This window comes from Macaca fascicularis, chromosome 6 (genome assembly GCF_037993035.2).
Source record: "Macaca fascicularis isolate 582-1 chromosome 6, T2T-MFA8v1.1".
Lineage (NCBI taxonomy): Eukaryota > Metazoa > Chordata > Mammalia > Primates > Cercopithecidae > Macaca > Macaca fascicularis.
Genome location: NC_088380.1, coordinates 108,812,395 through 108,839,449, shown reverse-complemented (window position 1 = coordinate 108,839,449; position 27,055 = coordinate 108,812,395). Strand labels below are relative to the sequence as shown.

At 37.3% G+C, this 27,055-nt stretch overlaps 1 protein-coding gene across 1 annotated transcript in view; it reads left to right on the top strand.

The window, feature by feature from the left end:
* The window catches only part of SLCO6A1 (solute carrier organic anion transporter family member 6A1), a 145,587-nt gene that overhangs the window by 76,778 nt on the left and 41,754 nt on the right, over positions 1-27,055 (top strand). The window contains exon 7 of the mRNA XM_045394049.2: positions 18,245-18,440. Coding sequence (XP_045249984.2) covers positions 18,245-18,440 — 196 coding nt within the window. The remainder of the gene's footprint in view (positions 1-18,244; positions 18,441-27,055) is intronic.

Genomic DNA, 27,055 nt, shown 5'->3' with positions numbered 1-27,055 from the left:
TTATAAAAGGCTGACTTTTTTATGACTGACTGAAAATTGTGCAAAAAGCCAAAATAGATCAGCTTTCAAGAGCCATAATGACATATCTTTTTTGTGAGCACACCAGGTTTGGGGCACTCTGATTAATAGAATTGGCAGAACTTGAGGAGTAAATTCATTCCATGTATTTCTTATTGTATTAAATAAGGCTATTATTAATGGATTCCAACCACCAGGGTAAGGCTACATGCTGTACTGACTTTAACCATCCCCTCAAGGTCCTGGATCTAGCCAGCTGAATAAATCCTTAAGCCATCAAGGTCTATCTTAAAAAATCAAGTGGCTTTCTCCGTAAGTTTCTCTACTGACCTTTCCACTTAGCCTGAGATATCAAAGTATAACAGAATACATTAGCAATTGCAAATTCTACCTTGGCAAGAATGAAATTTGCGGTAATTTTATCATCTATAATAATATTGATCAGTGAGTGAGGCTGACCAGAGTGCTTTCCAGGAATGAGGTGGTGCCATTGATTATTTCAAGTAAAGTCACAGATAAATTTTGCCCTATAGTTTCTAATTGCATTACCTATCATAAAGATGACTTCAGTAGGCTGCGTATGAATAACATACCACTAATCTTGCTGAGAAGCTCCCCTGAGTAACTGAGCATAACTTCATATTAGAGAAATTTCTAATCTTTGAAGAGTTATACGATCTGCTGGTGGTGATGTAAACACTTGATGATCTTTTATGACCACCCCTATGTTCTTGAATCTATCACTTCCATTTAACAAGTAAGGCTTGTCAAATAGTTATGAGCCTGATTTAGTTCATCCCAAAATGAGAATGTAAGTTCACAAAGTCAAAAGATTGCTGTAAGTTAGGACTTTGGTTTTGACAAGATGGCAGTAGTAAGCTAGTAGTTGCTTTTCAAATGGTAGCTGATTTAGGGAGTCAATGAGTGTTATACAACAGCTGTTTCTGAATGGAGCCTATATCTTTTATCTAGAGCCTCCAGTCCACAAAATTATCAGTCATGGAGATTTGTAGCTCATGGGGATCATTAAATTTCTAGCATCTCAAAGAAGAGAGTATGCCACAGCTTGCTTATCAGCTTCAATGTAGGTTTGTGAATTACACTCACTGTAAGTTAGCTGTTATAAAAGACAAGTAGAATGCCCATCTACCATCTCTGACACCCAGAGTCCAAAGTGACATTAAGTTCCCTTTTGGTTGGGGGGAAATGAGACATTTTTTTTTTGCTTGACTTACAGAGTAATTGAGCCTTGTGAATCTGTTTGCATAGTCCCCCAGAAACTTGATGTGCAGTCTTTTGGATTTTGTTGGGATTTATCAGTTACCCTTGCAGGTGAAGGTATGATAATACCAAAGTTAGAGCCATTGAGTCTGAGACTTGAGATCCTCTAGCCAGCTGCATATCATCTATCAGTGAAATGTTTAGGCATCAGAAGGTAATGGGAATCACACTAAGTTCTTATGCACCTTCTTGTAGCAAATGGCAGAGCTTTAGCTACTCCTGAGGAATAACTAAAGAATATTACAGTATTCTTACTGTAAAGGTATATTTGTGGTTTTTAAGCATGAATGAGAATTAGTCTTTGTCCTTGGGTGCCAATTAGATATAAAGGAATGTCTTGGCAAAGTCCATTACAGTATATTAAATGTAATCAGTCTGTGTAGTAGATGTGGTTACATCACAATGTCTGAAACCGTCAAAGTTATGAGAGCAATAACTGAATTCAGCAGTAATTAATCCACTGTAAATCTCCAGCTCCAGCTCCTGATAACTTTTTTTTTTTTTTGAGATGGAGTTTCACTCTTGTTGCCCAGGCTGGAGTGCAATGATGTAATCGAGGCTCACTGCAACCTCCACCTCCCAGGTTCAAGCGATTCTCCAGCCTCAGCCTTCCAAGTTGCAGGGATTACAGGCATGCACCACCTCGCCCAGCTAATTTTGTATTTTTTCAGTAGAGACAGGGTTTCTCCATGTTGCTCAGTCTGGTCGCAAACTCCTGACCTCAGGTGATCTACCCGCCTTGGCCTCCCAAAGTGCTGGGATTACAGGCCTGAGGCACCACATCTGGTCCTGATAACCTTTTACACTGGCCATGATGTGTGTTGAATGAAATTACTGCATCTCTTACTACCCCTGCTACCTTATATACTCAAAGCTAGGACTTTCCTTTCTCCTTCTGGGATTCTACATTGTTTTCTGTTAGACCCTGTGAGAGGAAACAGGGAGGCATGTTGGGTAGCAATTCCTGTGTCCCATTATCACGTCTGGAGTTTAACAGCATTCATAGTATAATATTATAAAATATAAATACTAATTATACATTTAGAAATTGAAGCTACAGCATCAGTATATTAAGGCTATGACAAACATGCATTGAAATTGTCCGGAGTACCACCCACAAGCTTACTTCACATTCTTTCAGGAACGATGAGAGTTCAAAATCTATTCAATGCCTCATCTATGATTTCACACAGGAATTTTATTTGTCTTGGGAAAATCTTTCTAAGAGGGTCATAGCAAAGCTGCTTTATAGCAGTCAGGACACACTACAAAAAAATCTGAGGTCTTTTATTGTCTTAAAATGGATCCAAGATTGGCATGATAGACTGGAAGAGAAACTGGACCTCTAGTCAACCCAGCTATTGGCTGTTTTGTTTAAACAAGAAATTATGTACTGCACTTCATTATGTCCCAAGAAAATCAGCTAAAATGCTGATAATTCACCTGGTGTCTGCTCATGGTGGCTAGAATTTGTTTTTTCTTTTTACACTCAGGGTAATTGCACATTGCTGGAACTGTTATCTGTAACTTGAAAGCAGAAGGAATCTTCTAATAAGAAAAAAAATTAGAAATAGTTTTTACAGTGAGGTAGTCCTGAAGCCGATGGCCAGATTGACAAGGAAGTTTACTCGCCTAGAGAAGAGTTGATAAGACCTATGGCACTTTCCATGGAGCTGTCTTTAAACCTACTTCAGCTTGCAGCTACAGAAAGCCATGCCTCTGTTAGCATCCCATCATTGTTGCCAAGAGTGCTCAGATCTCTAATGGGTTTGAATTTCATCCTATCTGTAAGCTAACAAGTTAATCTAACTTAGTTTCATGTGTGCTGGAAGAAGACACCAAACTTCTTGGTCAGAGATCAAATAAAGTTTATGACTCACAGCAATAGCAATAATGAGAGTTCCTGCTAGGTTTCTGAGCTCCAATTTCCAAAGGGTGATGTGAAAGGAGGCCAGGTGACATCTATACACAAAATGAGTTGCATTACATGAAAGAAATCTTGAGGTTAGGGAACCCAAGTCTTTTACAGTAGGCAGTAATTATGTTTGTCTTTGGCTCCAGAGGGAGACATAATACTTGATAGAGATTGTCCAGAGGGGACACTCTCTCTGTCTTCCAAAATTCTAAGCAAAGTTTTCCTCTGCTCTAAGTGAAAATATTATCCTTATTATCCAAGGCTTCTCATCATGTAAATATCCTTGAAAAGATAGTTCGGAACAAAGCAGTCAGTGCTTCTGCTTGCAGGATATACAGAAAGTTTTCACCCAATAAATATATTAGTAGTTATGTTAAATATAAATAGTCTAAAGAATGTCAGATTGGGAAAAAGTTTCAATATATGTTACTAACAAGAGGCACTCCTTAAATATGGGAACATGAAAAGGTTGAAAGTGAAAGGATGGACAAAAGATGCAAATGCTAACCAAAAGAGAAGCTTGTGCAACTATAATAATTTTAAATATTGTATCCTTTGAAGAACACAAGAACTATGACAACTCAAAAAGCTGGAATGTCTTCTTTCCTCCAAACAACCTCATTAGCTCCCCCATGGAGGCCAGCACCCCAGTACTTGCTAGCACCCTGCCACAGTCAAAAAGCATGCACTCTGCCATGCTGTCACTGCTGCTGTTGCTGGTGTGTGCAAACAGGATGGATCCCATTGCCACTGCCCTACAAAGTGCTTTGGCTGCCACCATCCATTGGAGTGCTGTGACCAGCAGTCCAGGGGCATCTTGACCCCTCCAGCACAGCATGTTTCTACCTTGAGGAGCCAGAGAACAAAGCCAGTGCCCAATACTGGTCCCCTGGAGTTAGGCCACACAGTCCAGGGGTTCTGAGCTGAGCCTTTGCTTTCTAAAATCTTCCAGAAACAAAGCCAGTTGAATGAACCCACCTTCTACCACAAACAAACCCTCAAGGTCATCAAATAGAATTAAAAAAAAAAATCCAAAGGACAGGAACTTCAAGGATTAAAGGAACATCAGCCCACAAAGATAAAAAAGAAACAGCACAAGAACTCTGACAACTCAAAAGGCCATAAGGTCTTCTTTCCTTCAAACAACCTCACTAGTTCTCCAGCAAGGGACCTTAACCAGCCTTAGATGGCTGAAATTACTGAAATAGAATTCAGAATATGGATAGGAACAAAAATCAAGATTCAGGGGAACATTGAAACTCATTCTAAGGAAGCTAGGAATCACAAAGTATACAGGATCTGGAAGACAAAGTAGCCAGTATAGAAAAGAACATAACTGACTTGATAGAGATAAAAACACACTATGAGAATTTCATAATGCAATCACAAGTATTAACAGGATAGATCAAGCTGAAGAAATAATCTCAGAGTTTGAAGATTGGGTTTCTGAAACAAGACAGAAAGAAAACATTAAAGAGAAAAGAATAAAAAGAAACAAACAAAATGAACAAAAATATGCAATTATGTAAAGAGACCAAATCTACAATTCATTATCATCCCTGAAAGAGATAGGGAGGATGGAAGCAACTTACAAAACATATTTCAGGATATCATCTATGAGAACTTTCACAACCTATGTAGAGAGGCCAACATTCAAATTTAGAAAATGCAGAGAACCCTCACAAAGTACTTCACAAAAAGATCGTCCCTAAGACATAACCATCAGATTCTCCAAGGTCAAAATGAAAAAAAAAAAAAAGTTAAAGGCATCTAGAGAGAAAAGGCAGGCCACCTACAAAGGGAAGCTTATTAGCAGACCTATCAGCAGAAACCCTATAAGAGAGACCTCTTAGCAGAAACAGCAGACCTCTCAGCAGAAACCCTACAAGCCAGAAGAGACTGGGGCATATGTTCAGCATTCTTAAAGAAAATAAATTCCAGTCAAGAAATCCATACCCAACCAAACTAAGCTTTATAAGTGAAGTAGAAATAAAATCATTTTCAAGCAAGAAAATTGTGAGGGAGTTTTTTTACCACCAGACCTGCCTTACAAGAGCTCCTAAAAAAAGCACTAAATATGGAAAGGAAAGACCATTACCAGTCACTACAAAAATGCACTTAAGTATGTAAACCATCGACAATATAAAGCAATTATGCAAACAAGTCAGCATAATAAACAGCTAACAACATGATGACAGGATCAAATCCGCATATAACAGTAGTAACCTTGAATGTAAATGGGCTAAATGCCCCAATGAAAAGAAAGAGTGGCAAGCTGAATAGAGAAGCAAGACCCAATGATATGCTATCTTCAAGAAATGTGTCTCACATACAATTACACTACTAGACTCAAAAATAGATGAAGAAAAATCTACCAAGCAAATGGAAACTGAAGGGGAAAATGAACGAAAAAAGAAGGGGTTGCAATTCTAATTTCAGATAAAACAAACTTTAAATAAACAAATATTTTAAAAAACAAAGAGGGGCATTACATAATGGTGAAAGGTTCAATTCAATGAGAAGACCTAACTATCCTGAATATATATGCATTCAACACAGAGACAACCAGATTTATAAATTAAATTCTTAGAGACCTTCAAAGAGCCTTAGACTCCCACCAAATAATAGTGGAAGACTTCAACACCTCACTGACAGTGTTAGAAAGGTTATCAAGGCAGAAAATTAACAAAGATGTTCAAGACCTGAACTCAACACTACACCAAACAGACCTGAGAGGCACCAACAGACATCTTCACCAAAAAACACATGAATATACATTCTTCTCATTGCCACATGGCACACACTCTAAAATCAACCACAAAATCAGATATAAAACAATCCTCAGCAAATGTAAAATGACTGAAATCATACTAACCACTCTCTTGGACCACAGCACAATGAAAATAGAAATCAAACTAAATAAATTGCTCAGAACCATACAATTAAGTGGAAATTAAATGACCCACCCTGAATGACTTTTGGGTAAGTAATGAAATTAAGGTAGAATGAGAACAGAGATATAAAACACCAGAATCTCTGGGATATAGCTAAGGCAGTATGAAGAGGGAAATGTATAACACCACATGTGCTCACATCAAAAAGTTAGAAAAACCTCAATTTAAAAACTAACATCACAACAAAAAGGCTAGAGAAGTAACAGCAAACCAATTCTAAAACTAGAAGAAGACAAGAAATAACCAAATCAGAGATGAACTGAAGGAGATGGAGACACAAAAAAAATTCAAAAGAATGAATCCAATAGTTGATTTTTTGAAAATAAGATAGACTATTACCTAGACAAAGAAGAAAAGAGAGAAGATCCAAATAAACACAATCAGAAGTGATAGAAAGGATATTACCACTGCCCCACAGAAACACAAATAACAAGCAGAGACTCCTATGAGCACCTTTACAAACATGAACTAGAAAATCTAGAAAAAATGAATAAATTCCTGGACACATAAAGCCTCTCAAGACTGAACTAGGAAAATTAAATTCCTGAACAGACCAATATTGAGCTCCAAAACTGAAACAGCGATAAATAGCCTATAAACCAAAAAGCCCAGGATTAGATGGATTCACAGTCAAACTCTACCAAATGTACAAAGAAGAGCTGGTATCATTACTACCAAAACTATTCCAACAAATTGAGGAGGGGAGACTCCTCCCCATCTCATTCTATGAGGCCAGAATCATCCTGATTCCAAAACCTGGAAGAGACTCAACAACAATAACAAAAAATATTCAGGCCAATATCCTTGATGAACATATATGTAAAAATCTTCAATACACACTAGCAAATGAATCCAGCTGTACATCAAAAGCTAATCCACCGTGATTAAGTAGGATTTATTCCTCTAATGCAAGGTTGGTTAAACATACACAAGTTAATAAACATGATTTTTCACATAAATAGAACTAAAATCAAAACCACATGATCATCTCAGTAGATGAAAAAATGACTTTCAATAAAATTCAACATCCCTTCATGTTTAAAACTCTCAACAAACTAGGTATTGAAGGAACATACCTAAAAATAATAAGAGCCATCTATGACAAGCCCACAGCCAACATTATACTGAAGGGGGGAAAGCTGGAAGCATTCACCTTGAAAATCAGAACAAGGATGCCCCTCTCACCATTCCTATTTGACATAATATTAGAAGTCCTGGCCAGAACAATCAGGCAAAAGAAAGAAATAAAGGGCATCCACATAAAAAGAGAGGAAACCAAACTATCCCTGTTTGCAAACAACATGATTCTATATCTAGAAAACCCCATAATCTTGGCCTAAAAGCTTCTTAAGCTGATAAACAACATCAGCGAAGTTTCAGATACAAAATCAACACACAAAAATCAATAATATTTCTATACGCCAACAACAGCCAGCTGAGAGCCAAATTAGAAATGCAATTCTATTCACAGTTTCCACAAAAATGACTTAAATACCTAGGAATACAGCTAACCAGGGAATTTACAGATCTTTACAATAAATTGCAAAACACTGCTCAAAGAAATAAGAGATGACACAAACAAATGGGAAAACATCCCATGCTTATGAATGGGAAGAATCAATGTCGTTAAAAATGGCCACACTGCCCAAAGCAGTTTACAGATTCAATGCTATTCCTATTAAACTACCAATGCAGTTCTTCACATAACTAGATAAAGACTATTTTAAAATTCATATGGATCCAAAAAGAGCTCGAATAGCCAACACAATCCTAAGCAAAAGAACAAAGCTGGAGGCAACACGCTACCCAACTTCAGACTATACTACAGTAACCAAAACAGCATCATACTGGTACAAAAACAGACACATAGACCAATGGAAAAGAATAGAGAGCCCAGAAGTAAGGTCATACACCTACAACCATCCGATCTTCAAGAAACCTGAGTAAAACAAGCAATGAAGAAAGGACTCCCTATTCAGTAAATTGTGCTGGTATAACTGGCAGGCCATATGCGGAAGGTTGAAACTGGACTCCCTCTTTATACGTATACAAAAAAATCAACTCGAGATGGATTAAAGACTTAAATGTAAAACCCAAAACTATAAAAACCCTAGAAGAAAACCTCGGGAATACCATTCTGCACATAGGAACTGGCAAAGATTTTAGGACAAAAACTCCAAAAGCCATTGCAACAAAAGTAAAAATTTACAAATGGGATCTAATTAAACTTATGAGCATCTACACAGCAAAAAAGCTATCAACAGAGTAAACCAGACAATCTACAGAATGGGAGAAAATATTTCCAAGGTAAGCATCTGACAAAGGTCTAAAATCCAGCATCTATAAGGAGCTTAAACAAACTTAGAAGAAAAAGAAAGTCCCATAATAAAGGGGGTATAGGACATAAACAGACACTTCTCAAAAGAAGACATACATGTGGCCAACAGTCACATGAAAAAAAAAACCTCAGTATTACTTATCATTAGAGAAATGCAAATCCAAACCACAACGAGATACCATCTCACACCATTCAGAATGGCTATTACTAAAAAGTCAAAACATAACAAGTGCTGACGAGGTTGAAGAGAAAAGGGAATGTTTATACACTGTTGGTGGGAGTGTAAATTAGTTCAACCATTGTGGAAAGCAGTGTGGTGATCCCTCAAAGAGCTAAAGACAAAACTACCATTTGATGCAGCAATCTCATTACTGGATATATACACAAAGGAATATACATTTTTCTATCAGAAAAACACATGCACACATATGTTCATCCTAGCACTATTCACAATAGCAGAGACATGGAAGCTAAATAAAAACCCATAGACACAAAGAGAACAACAGACACAGAAGCCTACCTGAGGTTGGGAGGTGGTAGGATGGAGATGATCAGAAAAATAACTATTGGGTACTAAGCTTTGTACCTAGGTGATGAGATAATCTGTATAACAAACCTTCGTGACACATTTACCTACATAACAACCTGCATATGTATCCCTGAACCTAAAATGAAAGTAATATGTCCTTTAGCAGCTTATGCAATTATTTTCTTTATTCTTGATGTTATGAAGATTTCCTACCTTCTTATCTGTAAGGGTGACTTTTTTATTGCTTCTCAGTAGTTGGAGTGTACATTTATTTCCCAGGCTAAAATTTCATTAATTATGTAAATTTTTTATCCTCAGCTATAATTTTTCAAACATTGTTTTTCTGGTATTACTTGTATTGCTTTTTTCACAACTGCTATAAACCTTTTTGTGGAGCTTATTTATTTTTATTATCTTTTTTTCAAGAACTATTTTTTGAACAATTTTAGATTTACAGAAATATCTTGAAGACAGAAGATAATATAAAGAATTTCTGGCCAGGTGTGGTGGTTTATGCTTGTCATCTCAGCACTTTGGGAGGCTGAGGTGGGTGAATCACTTGTCAGGAGTTCAAGAGCAGCCTGGCCAACAAGGCAAAACCCAATCTCTACTAAAAATACAAAAATTAGTATGGTGGTACAGTGGGGCACGCCTGTAATCCCAGCTACTCAAGAGGCTAAGGCAGGAGAATAGCTTGAAACTGAGAGGCAGAGGTTGCAGTGAGCCAATACTGTGCCACTTCACTCCAACCTAGTGACAGAGCAAGACTCTGTATATATACACAGAGAGAGAGTTTCTGTATGCTGCACACTCAGTTTCCCCTTTTATAAACATCTTATATTAGCATGGTAGATTTGTCATAATTAATGAACCAAAATTAATACAATATTACTAACTAAAGTCAATAGTTTATGCAGATTTTTTTTTTTCAATTTTTACCTAATGTCCTTTTTCTGTCCCAGGATCTCATTCAAGATACTACACTATAGTTAGTTGTCATGTCTCTTTGAAGTTCTCTTGGCTATGACAATTTCTCAGTCTTTCCTTGCTTTTGATGACCTTACAGTTATTAGGAGTACTGGCCAGTTGTTCTGTAAGATGTCCCACTATAGAAAATTGCACAATGTTTTTATCATGTTTAGACTGGGCTTTTAGTTTTTTAAAGGAAGACCCAGAGGTGAAGTATCATTTTCAAAACATCATATCAAGGGAATATACTATCCATGTGAGTGATTGCTTTTGAATTTGACTTTGATTACCTGGCTGAGGTAGCATTTACCAGGTTTCTCCCCTGTACTCATTGTCTTTTGCTTGTTTTGGTTATTCTTCTCTCACTCTTTTTTTTTTTTTTTTTTTTTTTTTTTTTTTTTGAGATGGAGTCTGGCTCTGTCACCTGGGCTGGAGTGCAGTGGTGCGATCTCGGCTTACTGCAGGCTCTGCCTCCCGGGTTCATGCCATTCTCCTGCCTCAGCCTCCCGAGTAACTGGGACTACAGGCGCCCGCCACCACACCTGGCTAATTTTTTGTATTTTTAGTAGAAACGGTGTTTCACCACATTAACCAGGATGGTCTCAATCTCCTGACTTCGTTATCCACCCACTTCAGCCTCCCAAAGTGCTGGGATTACCAGCGTGAGCCACCGCGCCTGGCCCTTCTCTCACTCTTTTATCTTTTTTTTAATACACACTATAATAACACAGTGTTCTTTTCCAATTTGTCAATTTGCTTATAATTGTCTCTACTCTGAAGGTTATCCTGAGATTTGAGTTTTTAAGAATTATATTTTTTAATATCCAGGTTTCTTATTTTTTATTCACTTTTTTATTATCTCCTCTTTTTATTTTTCTTCTTTATTTATATCAACACTTTCATTTTTATGTCATTGTTCAACTCCCACTTATGAGTAAGAATATGTGATGTTTGGTTTCCTGTTCCTATGTTAGTTTGCTGAGAATGATGGTTTCCAGCTTCATCCAAGTCCCTGCAAAAGACGTAAACTCAATCTTCTTTATGGCTACATAATAGTCCATGGTGTATATGTGCCACATTTTCTTTATCCAGTCTATCATTGATTGGCATTTGGGTTGCTTCCAAGTCTTTGCTATTGTAAATAGTGCTGCAATAAACATATATGTGTATGTGTCTCTATAGTAGAATGATTTATAATCCTTTGGATATATATGCAGTAATGGGATTGCTGAGTCAAATAGTATTTCTGGTTCTAGACCCTTGAGGAAGCACCACACCGTCTTCCACAATGGTTGAACTAATTTACACTCCCACCAACAGTGTAAAAGCGTTTCTATTTCTCCACAGCCTCGCCAGCATCTGTTGTTTCCTGACTTTTTAATGATTGCCTTTCTAACTGGCGTGAAATGGTATCTCATTGTGGTTTTGATTTGTATTGCTCTAATAACCAGTCATTATGAGCTTTTTTTCATATGTTTGTTGACCACATAAATGTCTTCTTTTGAGAAATGTCTGTTCTTATCCTTTGCCCAGTTTTTGATGGGGTTGTTTGTTTTTTCTTGTAAATTTCTTTAAGTTCCTTATAGAATCTGGATATTAACCCTTTGTCAGATGGATAGATTGCAAAAATTTTCTCCCATTCTGTAGGTTGACTGTTCACTCTGATGATAGTTTCTTTTGCTGTGCAGAAATTCTTTAGTTTAATTAGATTCCATTTGTCAATTTTGGCTTTTATTGCCTTTGCTTTTGGTGTTTTAGTCATAAAGTCTTTGCCTATGCCTATGTGCTGAATGGTATTGCCTGGGTTTTCTTCTAGGGTTTTTATGGTTTTCGGTTTTATATTTAAGTCTTATATAAATCTTGAGTTAATTTTTTTATAATGTGTAAGGAAGGGGTCCAGTTTCAGTTTTCTGCATATGGCTAGTCAATTTTCCCAGTACCATTTATAAAATTGGGAATCATTTCCCCACTGCTTATTTTCATCAGGTTTGTTGAAGACCAGATTGTTGTAGATGTTTGGTGTTATTTCTGAGTCCTTTGTTCTGTTCCATTGGCCTATATATCTGTTTTGGTACCAGTACCATGCTGTTTTGGTTACTGTGGCCTTGTAGGATAGTTTCAAGTCATGTTCCGTGATGCTTCCAGTTTTGTTCAATTGGCTTAGGATTGTCTTGGCTATATGTGCTCTTTTTGTTTCCATATGAAGTTTAAATTAGTTTTTTCTAATTCTGTGAATGAAGTCAATGGCAGTTTGATGGGAATAGCTTAAATCTATAAATTACTTTGACAGTATGGCCATTTTCACAATATTGATTCTTCCTATCCATGAGCATGGAATGTTTTTCCATTTGTTTCTGTCCTCTCTTATTTCCTTGAGCAGTGGTTTGTAATTCTCCTTCAAGAAGTTCTTCACATCCCTCGTAAGTTGTATTCCTAGGTATTTTATTCTCTTTGTAGCAATTGTGAATGGGAGTTCACTCATGATTTGGTACTTTATTTGTCTATTAATGGTGTATACGGATGCGTGTGATTTTTGCACATTTATTTTTTATCCTGAGACTTTGCCAAAGTTCCTTATCCTCTTAAGGAGATTTTGGGCTGAGACGATGGGGTTTTCTAAATATACAATCATGTCATCTGCAAACAGAAACAACTTGACTTCCTCTCTTCCTATTTGAATATGCTTTATTTCTTTCTCTTGCCTGATCACCCTGGCCAGAACTTCCAATACTATGCTGCATAGGAGTGGTGCAAGAGGGTATCTTTGTCTTGTGCCAGTTTTCAAAGGGAATGCTTCCTGCTTTTGCCCATTCGGTATGATATTGGCTGTGGGTTTATCATAAATAACTCTTATTATTTTGAGATATGCTCCATCAATACCTAGTTTATTGAATGCTTTAACATGAAGGGGTGTTAAATTTTATCGAAGGGATTTTCTGCATCTATTGAGATAATCATGTGGTTTTTGTCATTGGTTCTGTTTTTGTGATGGATTACATTTATTGATTTGTGTATGTTGAACCAGTCTTGCATCCCAGGGATGAAGGTGACTTGATTATGGTGGATAAGCTTTCTAGTGTGCTGCTTGATTCGGTGTGCCAGGATTTTCGCAACACTGTTCATCAGGGATATCGGTCGGAAATTTCTTTGTTGTTGTGTCTATGCCAAGTTTTGGTATCAGGATGGTGCTGGCCTCCTAAACTCAGTTAGGGAGGAGTCCCTATGTTTATATTGTTTGGAATAGTTTCAGAAGGAATGGTACCAGCTCTTGTTTGTACCTCTTGTAGAGTTTGGCTGTCAATCCATCTGATCCTGTGCTTTTTTTTCATTGGTAGGCTACTAATTACTGCCTCATTTTCAGAACTTGTTACTGGCCTATTCAGGGATTCAACTTCTTCCTGGTTTAATCTTGGGAGGGTGTATGTGTCCAGGAATTTATCCATTTATTCTCGATTTTCTACTTTATTTGCATGGAAGTGTTTATGGTACTCTCTGACAGTAGTCTGCATTTTTGTTAGATCAGTAGTGACACCTTTTTATCATTTTTTATTGTGTCTATTTGATTCTTCCCTCTTTTCTTTTTTACTAGTCTGGCTAGCGGTCTATCTAGTTTGTTAATCTTTTCAAAAAACGAACTTCTTGATTCATTGATTTTTTTGAAGGGCTTTTCATGTGTCTGTCTCCTTCAGTTCTGTTCTGATCTTAGTTATTTCTTGTCTTCTGCTAGCTTTTGAACTTGTTTGCTCTTGCTTCTCTAGTTCTTTTAATTGTGATGTTAGGGTGTCAATTTTAGATCTTTTGCACTTTCTCCTTTGGGCATTTAGTGCTATAAATTTTTCTCTAAACGCTGCTTTAGCTGTGTCCCAAACATTCTGGTACCCTGTCTTTGTTCTTATCAGTTTTAAAGAACTTATCTATTTCTGTCTTAATTTTGTTATTTACCCAGTAGTCAATAAGGAGCAGGTTGTTCAGTTTTGATGCAGTTATAGTTATGCAGTTTTGAGTGAGTTTCTTGATGGAGTCTCACTCTGTCACCCAGGCTGGAGTGCAATGGCGTGATCTAGGCTCACTGCAAGCTCCGTCCTCCGGGTTCACGCCATTCTCCTGCCTCAGCCTCCAAGTAGCTGGGACTGCAGGCGCCCGCCACCACGCCCAGCTAATTTTTTGTATTTTTAGTAGAGACGGGGTTTCACCGAGTTAGCCAGGATGGTCTCGATCTCCTGACCTTGTGATCTGCCCGCCTCGGCCTCCCAAAGTGCTGGGATTACAGGCGTGAGCCACTGCGCCCGGCCTAATCCTGAGTTCTAATTTGATTGCACTTTGGTCTGAGAGATTGTTATGATTTCCATTCTTTTGCATTTGCTGAGGAGTGTTTTACTTCTAGTTATGTGGTCAATTTTAGATACGTGCTATGTGGTGCTGAGAATAATGCATATTCTATTGATTTGGGGTGAAGAGTTCTGTAGTTGTCTATTAGATCAGCTTGGTCCAGAGCTGACTTCAATTCCTGAATATCCTCGTTAATTTTCTATCTGGTTGATCTGTCTAATATTGGCAGTGGGGTGTTAAAGTGTCCCACTATTATTGTGTGGGAGTCTGAGTCTCTTTGTAGGTCTCTACGAACTTGCTTTATGAATCTGTGTGCTCTTGTATTGGGTGCATATATATTTAGGATAGTTAGTTCTTGTTGCATTGATCCCTTTACCAATATGTAATGCCCTTCTTTGTCTTTTTAAATCTTTGTTGGTTTAAAGTCTGTTTATTCAGAGACTAGGTTTGTAACCACTGCTTTTTTTTTTTCTTTCCATTTGCTTGGTAAATATTACTCTATCCCTTTATTTTGAACCTATATGTGTCTTTGCTCATGAGATGGGTCTCCTGAATACAGCACACTGATAGATCTTGACTCTATCCAATTTGCCATTCTGTGTCTTTTAATTTGGGTATTTAGCCCATTTAAATTTAAGGTTAATATTGTTATGTGTGAATTTGATCCTGTCATCATAATGCTAGCTGGTTATTTTGCACATTAGTTGATGGAGTTTCTTCATAGTGTTGTTGGTCATTATATTTGGGTGTTTCTGAAGTGGCTGGTACCAGTTTTTCCTTCCCATATTTAGTGCTTCCTGCAGGAGCTCTTGGACGGCGGGCCTGGTGGTGACAAAATCCTTCAGCATTTGCTTGTCTGTAAAGAATTTTATTTCTCCTTCACTTATGAAGTTTAGTTTGGCTGGATATGAAATTCTGGATTGAAAATTCTTTTCTTTAAGAATGTTGAATATTAGCCCCCACTCTCTTCTGGCTTGTAGGTTTCTGCAGAGAGATCTGCTCTTAGTCTAATGGGCTTCCCATGATAGGTAATCTGACCTTTCTCTCTAACTACCTTAACATTTTTTGCTTTGTTTCAACCTTGATGAATCTGGCAATTATGTGTCTTGGGGTTGCTCTTCTCATGGAGTATCTTAGTAGTGTTCTCTGTATTTCCTGAATTTGAATGTTGGCCTGTCTTGCTAGGTTGGGGAAGTTTTCTTGGATAATATCCTGAAGTGTGTGTTCCAACTTGGACTCATTCTCTCCATCGCTTTCAGGTACATCAGTCATAGGTTTGGTCTTTCCATATAGTCCCATATTTCTTTGAGGCATTCATTCCTTTTTATTCTTTTTTCTCTAATCTTGTCTTCATGCTTTATATCATTAAGTTGTTCTTCAACCTCTGATATCCTTTCTTCCACTTAATCAATTCAGCTATTGTTATTTGTATATGCTTCACAAAGTTCTCATGCTGTGTTTTTCAGCTCCATCACATCATTTATGTTCTTCTCTAAACTAATTATTCAGTTACAGCTCCTGTAACCATTTATTAAGGTTTTCAGCTTCCTTGCATTGGGTTAGAACATGCTTCTTTAGCTCAGAGGAGTTTGTTATTACCCACCTTCTGAAGCTTACTTCTGTCAATTCGTGAAACTCATTTTTTGTCCGTTGGTGTTCCCTTGCTGGTGAGGAGTTGTGATCCTTTGGAGGAGAAGAGGCATTCTGGTTTGGGGAATTTTCAGACTTTTTGCACTGGTTTTTCCTCATCTTTGTGGGTTTATCTACCTTTGATCTTTGATGCTGATGACCTTTGGATAGGGTTTTTATGTGGGCATCTTTTTTGTTGATGTTGATGTTATTGCTTTCTGTTTGTTAGTTTTTCTTCTAATAGTAAGTCTCCTCTTCTACAGGTCTGCTGGAGTTTGCTGGAGGTACACTCCAGACCCTGTTTGCTTGGGTATCACCAGTGGAGACCGCAGAGCAGCAGAGATTGCTGCCTGCTCCTTTTCTGGAAACTTTGTCCCAGAGGGACACCTGCCAAATGCCAGCAGGAGCTCTCTTGTATGAAGTGTCTGCTGACCCCTGCTGGGAGGTGTCTTCCAGTCAAGAGACATGGGAGTCAGGGACCAACTTGAGGAAGAGTCATTCCCTTAGTGGAGTTTGAGCACTGTGCTAGGAGATCTGCTGCTCTCTTCAGAGGCAGCAGACAGGACTGTGTATGTCTGCTGAAGCTGCACCCACAGCTACCCCTTCCCCCAGGTGCTCTGTCCCAGGGAGATGGGAGTTTTATCTATAAGCTCCAGACTGGGGCTGCTGCCTTTCTTTCAAGGATGCCCTGCCCAGTGAGGAGGAATCAAGAGAGGCAGTCTGGCTTTGCCCCACTCTGGTGGGTTCCACCAGTCCAAATTTCCCATCGGCTCTGTTTACACTGTGAGGGGAAAACTGCGTACTCAAGCCTCAGTAATGGCAGATGCCCCTCCCCCCACCAAGCTCGAGCATCTTAGGTTGACTTCAGACTGCTGTGCTTGCAGCAAGAATTTCAAGCTAGTGGATCTTAGGTTTCTGGGCTCCATGGGAGTGGGACCTGCTGAGCAAGACCATTTGGCTCTCTGACTTCAGCCTCCTTTCCAGGGGAGTGAACAGTTCTGTCACACTGGGGTTCCAGGTGTCACTGGGGTGTGAAAAAAAAAAAAAAAAAAAAAAAAACTCCTGCAGCTAGCTCATTGTCTGCCCAAATGGCAGCCCAGTTTTGTGCTTGAAACCCAGGGCTCTGGTGGTGTAGGCACCCGAGGGAATCTCCTTATCTGCGGGTTGCCAAAACCATGGGAAAAGCGTAGTACCTGGGCTGGATAGCACCATCCCTCACGGCACAGTCCCTCATGGCACAGTCCCTCACGACTTCACTTGGATAGGGGAGGGAGTTCCCCAGTCCCTTCTGCTTCTTGGGAGAAGTGATTCCCCACCCTGCTTCTGCTCAGCCTCCATGGGCTACACCCACTGTCTAATGAGTCCAGGTGAGATGAACCAGGTACCTCAGTTGGAAATGCCGAAATCACTCGCCTTCTGCGTTGGTCTCTGGGAGCTGCCGACTGGAGCTCTTTATGTCATTTATCTTTCTAAGCATTCTAAAATTGTTTATTTTCAAGTCTTTGTCAGGCACTTTTATAAATTTAGTCTAGTGTTAATGGGATTTATTTTGTTTTTAATCCTATGTTTTTATTGTTAAATTCGTATTTAGATCTAACATTATTATATATTTGGATTAGAGGGAATTGCATCAATGTATGAATTTGCTGTGCTATCTCATCTGATTATTTTCTGACTATATTTCTCCTCCTCCTCTTCCTCCTCCTCCTCCTCCTTCTCCTCCCCCTCCTTGTCCTCTTTCTTTTGCTTACTTGTTTCTAATTCCTTACTCTTGAATAGAAAACAATGTCTTATAATGGTTCTTGTAGCATCCCACTTTATTGTGAGATTATTATTATTGGACGTCCATTTGTAGAACTAATGGGTGGCTTGGTTCAATTCTTGTTAACAAATCTCTGTGAACTTTTGTCAGTATAATCCTGTCTGTTGTGAGAAGCTATAAATCCAGGAAGCTTGTTAATAATAGCTCTCAATAAGACAGCTCTCATCTTCTGTTTTGCATGGAACGATTTGTCCTTGATAACATTACTATAAAGGACCAAAACTTCACCATCACTGCCCTAAAGTCAGTAGGCCTATGGCTTCAGTCCTACTGACAGGTTTTTGTTTCTATTAAGGTTCGGGTTTGCCAAGATACTTAGCATAACTGTACATTTTCTGTGTTTTATTTTAAATACATGTTTGCTATATGTTTAGAGCAAAGGAAATTATATAAATGTATGTATTATCTGTACTAACAGCTGATTCTTTTTAATTGTGTTTTTCTCCTCCTTTTTTTTTAGGACTTGTTTTAATTCCAGGAGGTGCACTTGGCCAGCTTCTGGGAGGTATCATTGCTTCCACATTAGAAATGTCTTGTAAAGCCCTTATGAGATTTATAATGGCTACATCTGTGATATCACTTATACTGCTCATGTTTATTACTTTGGTACGCTGTAATCCACTGCAGTTTGCTGGGATCAATGAAGATTATGATGGGTAAATGTAATCTTGTATATTAGACTTTTACATCAAAATCCTACAGCATATTCCTCAGGCAATTAATAATTATCTATCTAGAAACCCTTACATGTTCATATAATTATTGGAATTATTGAAGACATACAAGAAATATAAAGTACAGTTTAAACTTTCATAGTAAGGCACAAATATTATAATGGTATCTTTTTATATGACTGTTTATGCATTCATAAAGTAATGAAGAAAAAACACATTGAAGAGGTTCAGAACCTAGAAATAAAGTTTTGTGTTAGAGTGAGTAGCAACTAGGAGACAGTACTAACTGTCTGTGCAAAGCCAATCTTACCTTGTGTTTCTGAATTGGTTTGTCTGCCTTCTTATAGACATCAAAGAATGGAACTAAAGTTCATCTGAAGGTATGTATGGGTAATATCTCCTTTAAGCTAAACGTGCCAAAATTCAAAGAACTAGGCAGACCTTGATATTAAATACTAAAGAACAAAACTGGAATTGGAAACCAAAGCACTGAACAAGTAAAATAAGAGTTTAAGACTTCTACTTCCAGCAATAATGGATTAGCTTATGGCAGATCAATCTTCCCACTGAGAATAACTAGAAAAGCTGAATACAGTCTTAAAATATTTGGTAAAAGGAATCAAAGAGTTATTAGGCAACTAGGAATTTAAAGGCCAAAATCCTGGGAAAAGGCAAACCATGGAGAGGAGGGGCAACTTTTTGCAGCCACTTTTTCCCTGAGGGTATTTGCTGATTCTGGATATTGGCAGGAAGCTGAGAATTTGGATGAAGAGTTTGGGCGAAAGCATCTAGTAAGATTACAAGAATTTTAATAACATATTAGTCTAAAGAGAAAAAAATTAGGACATAGGCCATGGTATCAGAGAGAAGAGAAAGGTAAACAAATGATGCAACACTCTACCAGCTTATAACTCAATAAATTTGCTATATTATGAAGCTAGGAGGCTAAAATCAAGCAGAAATCCCATGAAAATCAGGGAAGAATTCCAGCCATATTATGATGCTCTGTAGATAGGAGATAAAGTTTAGAGCGTGCTGGGTGAAGGAATCCTGGTAAATCCTGGTTCTCAATTAACATCTGTGTAAGGCTAGGATCTAGGAACAGGGGCCTTTCTAAAGTACTATGACCTGGCCAGGAGTTAATTTGGTTGCTTATTGGGTTAGTGTGGTCAGCCAACAAGCTGTGTCATAGAGAGATAATATGATCCAAAGCTATAAAATATAAATGATAAGTGAACTTCATATCAGTAGCAATAATTATCCAACAGAAAATGGAGAGAAAATAGAATTAACAAAAATAAACAAAACGTCAATGAATTGAACAACTTCAGGTGGCCATTGTATGTGTAACTGAAGTCCCCAAAGGAGGGCATCTGGAGAAAGAAAAATATTTCAAGATATTATGGCCAAAATTTTTCAAATTTCATGTAAAAAGAAACCATAAACATGTTAAAAACTCAGCAAAACTTTGGTACAAGAAACATGAAAAAAATTACACCATAGTTCTTTGTATGTTCTGGATATTAGCCCTTTGTCAGATGAGTAGATTGCAAAAATTTTCTCCCATTCCGTAGGTTGCCTATTCACTCTGCTGGTAGTTTCTTTTGCTGTGCAGAAGCTCTTTAGTTTAATTAGATCCCATTTGTCAATTTTGGCTTTTGTTGCCGTTGCTTTTGGTATTTTAGACATGAAGTCCTTGCCCATTCCTATGTCCTGAATGGTATTACCTAGGTTTTCTTCTAGGGTTTTTATGGTATTAGGTCTAACATTTAAGTCTCTAATCCATCTTGAATTAATTTTCATATAAGGAGTAAGGAAAGGATCCAGTTTCAACTTTCTACTTATGGCTAGCCAATTTTCCCAGCACCATTTATTAAATAGGGAATCCTTTCCCCATTTCTTGTTTTTCTCAGGTTTGTCAAAGATCAGATGGCTGTAAATGTGGTATTTACATCCCTTGTAAGTTGAATTCCTAGGTATTTTATTCTCTTTGAAGCAACTGTGAATGGAAGCTCATTCATGATTTGGCTCTCTGTTTGTCTGTTACTGGCGTATAAGAATGCTTGTGATTTTTGCCATTAATTTTGCATCCTGAGACTTTGCTGAAGTTTCTTATCAGCTTAAGGAGATTTGGGGCTGAGATGATGGGGTTTTCTAAATATACAATCATGTCATCTGCAAACAGGGACAATTTGACTTCGTCTTTTCCTAACTGAATACCCTTGATTTCTTTCTCTTGCCTGATTGCCCTAGCCAGAACTTCCAACACTATGTTGAATAGGAGTGGTGACAGAGGGCATCCCTGTCTTGTGCCAGTTTTCAAAGGGAATGCTTCCAGTTTTTACCCATTCAGTATGATATTGGCTGTAGGTTTGTCATAAATAGCTCTTATTATTTTGAGATATGTTCCATCAATACCAAATTTATTGAGAGTTTTTAGCACGAAGGGCTGTTGAATTTTGTCAAAGGCCTTTTCTGCATGTATTGAGATGATCATGTGGTTTTTGTCTTTGGTTCTGTTTATATGCTGGATTACGTTTATTGATTTGCATATGTTGAACCAGCCTTGCATCCCAGGGTTGAAGCCCACTTGATAATGGTGCATAAGCTTTTTGATGTGCTGCTGGATTCAGTTTGCCAGTATTTTTTTGAGGATTTTTGCATCGATGTTCATCACGGATATTGGTCTAAAATTCTCTTTTTTCGTTGTGTAAAGAACTCAAACAAATTTACAAGAAAAAAACAACCCCATCAAAAAGTGGGCAAGGGATATGAACAGACATTTCTCAAAAGAAGACATGTATACAGCCAACGGACACATGAAAAAATGCTCATCATCACTGGCCATCAGAGAAATGCAAATCAAAACCACAATGAGATACCATCTCACACCAGTTAGAATGGCAATCATTAAAAAGTCAGGAAACAACAGGTGCTGGAGAGGATGTGGAGAAATTGGAATGCTTTTACACTGTTGGTGGGACTGTAAACTACTTCAACCATTGTGGAAGACAGCGTGGTGATTCCTCAAGGATCCAGAACTGGAAACACCATTTGACCCAGCCATCCCATTACTAGGTATATACCCAAAGGATTATAAATCATGCTGCTATAAAGACACATGCACACGTATGTTCATTGCGGCACTATTCACAATAGCAAAAACTTGGAATCAACCCAAATGTCCATCAGTGACAGACTGGATTAAGAAAATGTGGCACATATACACCATGGAATACTATACAGCCATAAAAAAGGATGAGTTTGTGTCCTTTGTAGGGACATGGATGCAGCTGGAAACCATTATTCTCAGCAAACTATCACAAGGACAGAAAACCAAACACCGCATGTTCTCACTCATAGGTGGGAACTGAACAATGAGATCACTTGGATTCGGGAAGGGGAACATCACAATCCGGGGCCTATTATGGGGAGGGGGAAGGGGGAGGGATTGCATTGGGAGTTATACCTGATGTAAATGACGAGTTGATGGGTACTGACAAGTTGATGGGTGCAGCACACCGACATGGTACAAGTATACATATGTAACAAATCTGCACATTATGCACATGTACCCTAGAACTTAAAGTATAAAAAAAAAAAAAAAAAGAAGAAGAATTGGGTAGGCAAAGCCTTAGGATCATGAAACAGATCTGACACCTATAAACAGAGAGTAGGGAGGAAATAGAATTGGACAGGGAAAGCCTCAGGCTATGTTTCATATCTGACCAAAGCATTGCCAATCCAACAGAGGATTTTGGAAGAAAAATTTACCCATTCTAGGAGTTTCATTTTGGGAAGCAATATGCAGTCATTAATCTTGAATATGTTCAACCATTACCTGGAAGATGTCTAGAAACAGCGTGGCCGCAACTCGAAAGATGAGGTGGATCCTAAAGACTGTGAACCTGGAGAGTCTCAGCTAAATCTCTGCAAATAAATGGGAAATTATTTATTGGAAGGAAATTCATTGGCAAGGCTTCACAGCTTCAACAGAACTAATAAGATAATTATGAATTCTCTTATTCATTCTCCATTAAAGAATTATGAGACATTTGTATCCTTCATAAGGAAAGAGGTTTACACGTAGTATTTTGAACATTTCTTAGGCCTTTTACTATTTTGTTCATATATTTACATTACGACAGTGATATAGGAACTCTGTTTTCATTTCTTTTCTCAAAATAAAGACAAATTGGCTCTACACCAACCAAGATTTACTCCCCTTCCCCACTTCAAAACAATGGAGATAGGAAAAAGGAATTATGTCTGACGATATCTCAGCAGCCACATCTCCTAACAGTTTAGAGATTAACTACTGCATTTAACATTTACTCTAAATCTAGATGAACTGACAGCCCAGGAAAGTCTAGCAAATTGAAGACAGAGATAATAAGTATGATCCCTCTCAGGGCTTTATGTAATTCAATGATTGAGAAATTGATTTTCAGTTAAAGCAATAACAATGCAGGTTGTACTCTAATCAGACAGCAATGATGTTAGAGTGATAATGTTGGTGTTTTGAGATGAACTTTCATTACATAATTGTAAATCATGTATTATCTGTGCTACTGGAAAGATTATTGAGTTAGAGGAATTAGTCTCTAAATTCTTAGTTAATTTGCCCAATACATGTCACCACAGACATTAATATATTTTAATAAAGAAGTAAGTATATAAAGTAGGTTTTTAAATAATAGAAGTATGTCAAGGAGTGTTTGGAAGCTTTACTAGATTAGACTAATTAATAATTCCTAGGAACCATAGATGACTCCCAACTATTGTCCAACCAACATTTCTGCCACATTTTTTTTTTTTTTAATGAGACATTCTTGCTCTGTCACTAAGGCTGGAATGCAGTGGCATGATCTCGGCTCACTGCAACCTCCACCCTCCATCTCCTGGGTTCAAGCAATTCTCCTGCCTCAGCCTCCCGAGTAGCTGGGACTACAGGTGCCTGCCACCACACCAGATTAATTTGTCCTTTTTTGTTTTCGTTTTTGTTTTTGTTTTTTTGGTAGAGACAGGGTTTCACCATGTCTCGATCTCCTTACCTCTTGCTCTGCCTGCCTCAGCCTCCCGAAGTGCTGGGAATACAGGCATGAACCACCATGCTCGGCCACCACACTTCTAACTAATAAAAAATGTGGTTACAGGCTTTGTCTTGCTTCACATAAATGCATTTTGCATTAATGTCTATTTTTAAATTGGTCACTTATTAATTAGATGAACATTAGAATTTCTTTTATTATTATTATTATTATTATTATTATTAGAGACGGAGTCTCACTCTGTCGCCAGATTGGACTGCAGTAGCACAATCTTGGCTCACTATAACCTCCACCTCCCTGTTCAGGGGATTCTCCTGCCTCAGCCTCCCAAGTAGCTGGGACTACAGCCTGCCATCACACCTGGCTAATTTTTGTATTTTTTTTTTTTAGTAAAGACAGGGTTTCACCATGTTGGCCAGATAGGTCTCGATCTCTTGACCTTGTGATCCACCCGCCTTGGCCTCCCAAAGTGCTGGGATCACAGGCGTGAGCCACCGCACCCGGACAGAATTTCTATTATTTTTAATTATGAAAGTGTTTACACTATATGTGTATTGCCTATGATATTATAGAGACACCACACATTACATAAACAGCAAAACAGCATGTAAACTATCTAGCAAGAAATGTATTCTTCATTCTTCAAAATGATTTATGACAATTGACTATTAGAGAGTCCTATGTACAGCTACTGATTTGGATAATTCTGGTTGCCTATGATTGATTTATAATGATAAAGAGTCTTGCTTTATAATAAAAAAAATTATACCATAACACATAATAATCAAATTATGCAAAATAAGTGATACAAAGAAAATATTAAAATTAGCAAAAGCAGGAAAAATACTTTATGTATGAAGGTCCAGAGATAAGGGTAATGGCATATTTTTATCAGAAACAAATGCAGGTAAGAAGACAGTGGAATATTTTTAAAGTCCTAAAAAGACAAATCACCTGTAATTTTATATCAAGCCAGAATATCTGTCAAAAAATTGAGAAATAATTTTAGACAAAAAAAGTAAGTTGTTTTTTTTTTTAACGGAGTTTTGCTCTTGTCACCCAAGCTGGAGTGCAGTGGCACAATCTCGGCCCACTGCAACCTCCACCTTCCAGGTTCAAGTGGTTCTCCCACCTCAGCCTCATAGTAGCTGGGATTACAGGCATGTAACCTCCACCACACCCAGCTAATTTTTGTATTTTTAGTGGAGACAGGGTTTCACCATGTTGGCCAGGCTGGTCTTGAATGCTGACCTATACTACATAAAATGTTAAAGGAAGTCTTTCAGTCAGAAATGAAATGATACCAGACGTAAATATGAATCCTCATAAAGGAAAGAAGAACAATAAAAATGTTAACTATGTGGATAAATATACATTTTTAAAATTATTATTTAAGTCTCTTTGAAAATAGTTATTTAAAACAGAAAAACATGTAATATGGGTTTACATGAAATGCCGTAATAGCGCATGTTGGTAGACTGTGTTAAGTTAAAAATGTATACTATAAATCTTAAAACAATCACTAAAATAAGAGAGTCACAACAAATAAATTAACATAGTTAAAATGAAATTATTAAAAAATAGATGTTTAATCCCAAATTAGGCAGAAAAAGAGGAAAAAGTGAACAAAGAGAGAGGACAAATGGGAAACAAAAAGAGGGTAGATTTAACCCTAACCATATTAGTAATCACATTAAATGTACATAGCTGAACATCAGTTAAAAGGGAGATAATCTTTATTTTGAAAAAAAAAAAGAAGACCGAACTGTATATGCTGCATTTCATAAATGTATTTCAAATATAGATAGTAGTATATTAAGCAGAAAAGAATGGGAAAAGATGTATCTTATTAACAACAATCAAAAGAAAGCTGGAGTATAATACCAGATCAAGTAGTTTTGAGAGCAAAGAATATTAGCAGGAATAAAGAAGATCATTACATAATGATAAAATGACCAATTCATCAGGAATACATAACAATTCTAAATATATATTAACTGCATATAGAGCAAAAATGTGTACATTGCAAGGAGAAATGAAGACATTTATAGCTATAGCCAGATAATAAATAGAAGACTCAACAATAAATAGAAAAAGTAGACCAAAGAAATCAGTGGTCAGATGCAGATCAAAAAATTCTGGTTTGAACAATACTGCCAATTGTCCTAACTGACATTTGTAGAAATGGCCCACATAACAATATACACTTTATTCATGCATGCATGTAATGGTTACCAAGTTGGAGCATATTCCAGGTTGCAAAACAAGTCTCAGTACATTTTTAATATATTTTTTATTTGCATAAGTTTGTGGGGTATGATTGCAATTTTGTTACATGCATAGGTGATATAAGTGGTCAAGTCAGGGATTTTAGGGTGTCTATCACCCAAATAACATACATTATACCCATTAAGTAATTTCTCATTATCTATCACCCTCTCACCTCCTTACCCTTCTGAGTCTCCATGGTCTATCATTCCACTCTCTACAATTATGGGTACACAAGTTTTAGCTCCCACTTATGAGTGAGAACTTGTGCTATTTGTCTGTCTGTATCTGACTTGTTTCACTTAAGATAATGACTTCCCATTTCATCCATGTTGCCATAAAAGACATTATTTCATTCTTACTACTAAATACTATTCAATGTGTGTGTATATATATGTGTGTGTGTGTGTGTATATATATATCTCACATTTTTTAATTCAATCATCTGTTGATGGATATTTAGGATGATTCCATCTTTGCTATTGTGAATATTACTGCTATAAATAAATGCAGATATCTTTTTGATATATTGTTTTATTTTTCTTTCGTTAGTTACCCAATAGTGAGACTACTAGATTGAATGGTACTTATATTTTTTAGTTTTTGAGAAAACTTCATACTGTTTTTCATAGAAGTTGTACTAATTTACATTCCTACCAACAGTGTAGAAGCATTTCCTTTTCTCCATATCTTTGCTAACATCTGTTATTTTTTAACTTTTTAAAAATAGCCATTCTGACTAGAGTAAGATCATACTTTATTGTAGTTTGAATTTGCATTTGTTTGATGATTAATGATGTTGAGCATTTATCATACACCTGTTGGCTGTTTTTGTTTTCTTTTGAAAAATGTCTATTCATGTCATTTGCCCCCTTTCAGTGAAATTATTTATGGGGGTTTTTGTTTAGCTGTTTGGGTTCCTTATATATTCTGGTTATTAGTCTCTGTTGGATGGATAGCTTGAAAATATTTTCTCCCAAACTGCAGGTTGTTTGTTCACTCTGTAGGTTATATCTTTTGCTGTGCAAAAGCTTTTTAGTTTAATTAAGTCCCATTTGTGTATTTTTGTTTGGTTGCTGGTGCTTTTGAGGTATCAATCATGAATTCTTTGCCTAGACCAATGTCTGGAAGAATTTTTCCTATGTTTTCTTCTGGTATTTCTAGAGTTTAGAGACTTCTATTTGAGTCTTTAACCCATGTTGAGTGCTTTTTGTATAGGGTGACAGACAGGGGTCCATTTTCATTCTCTTATACATAACAATCCAATTTTCCCAGCAT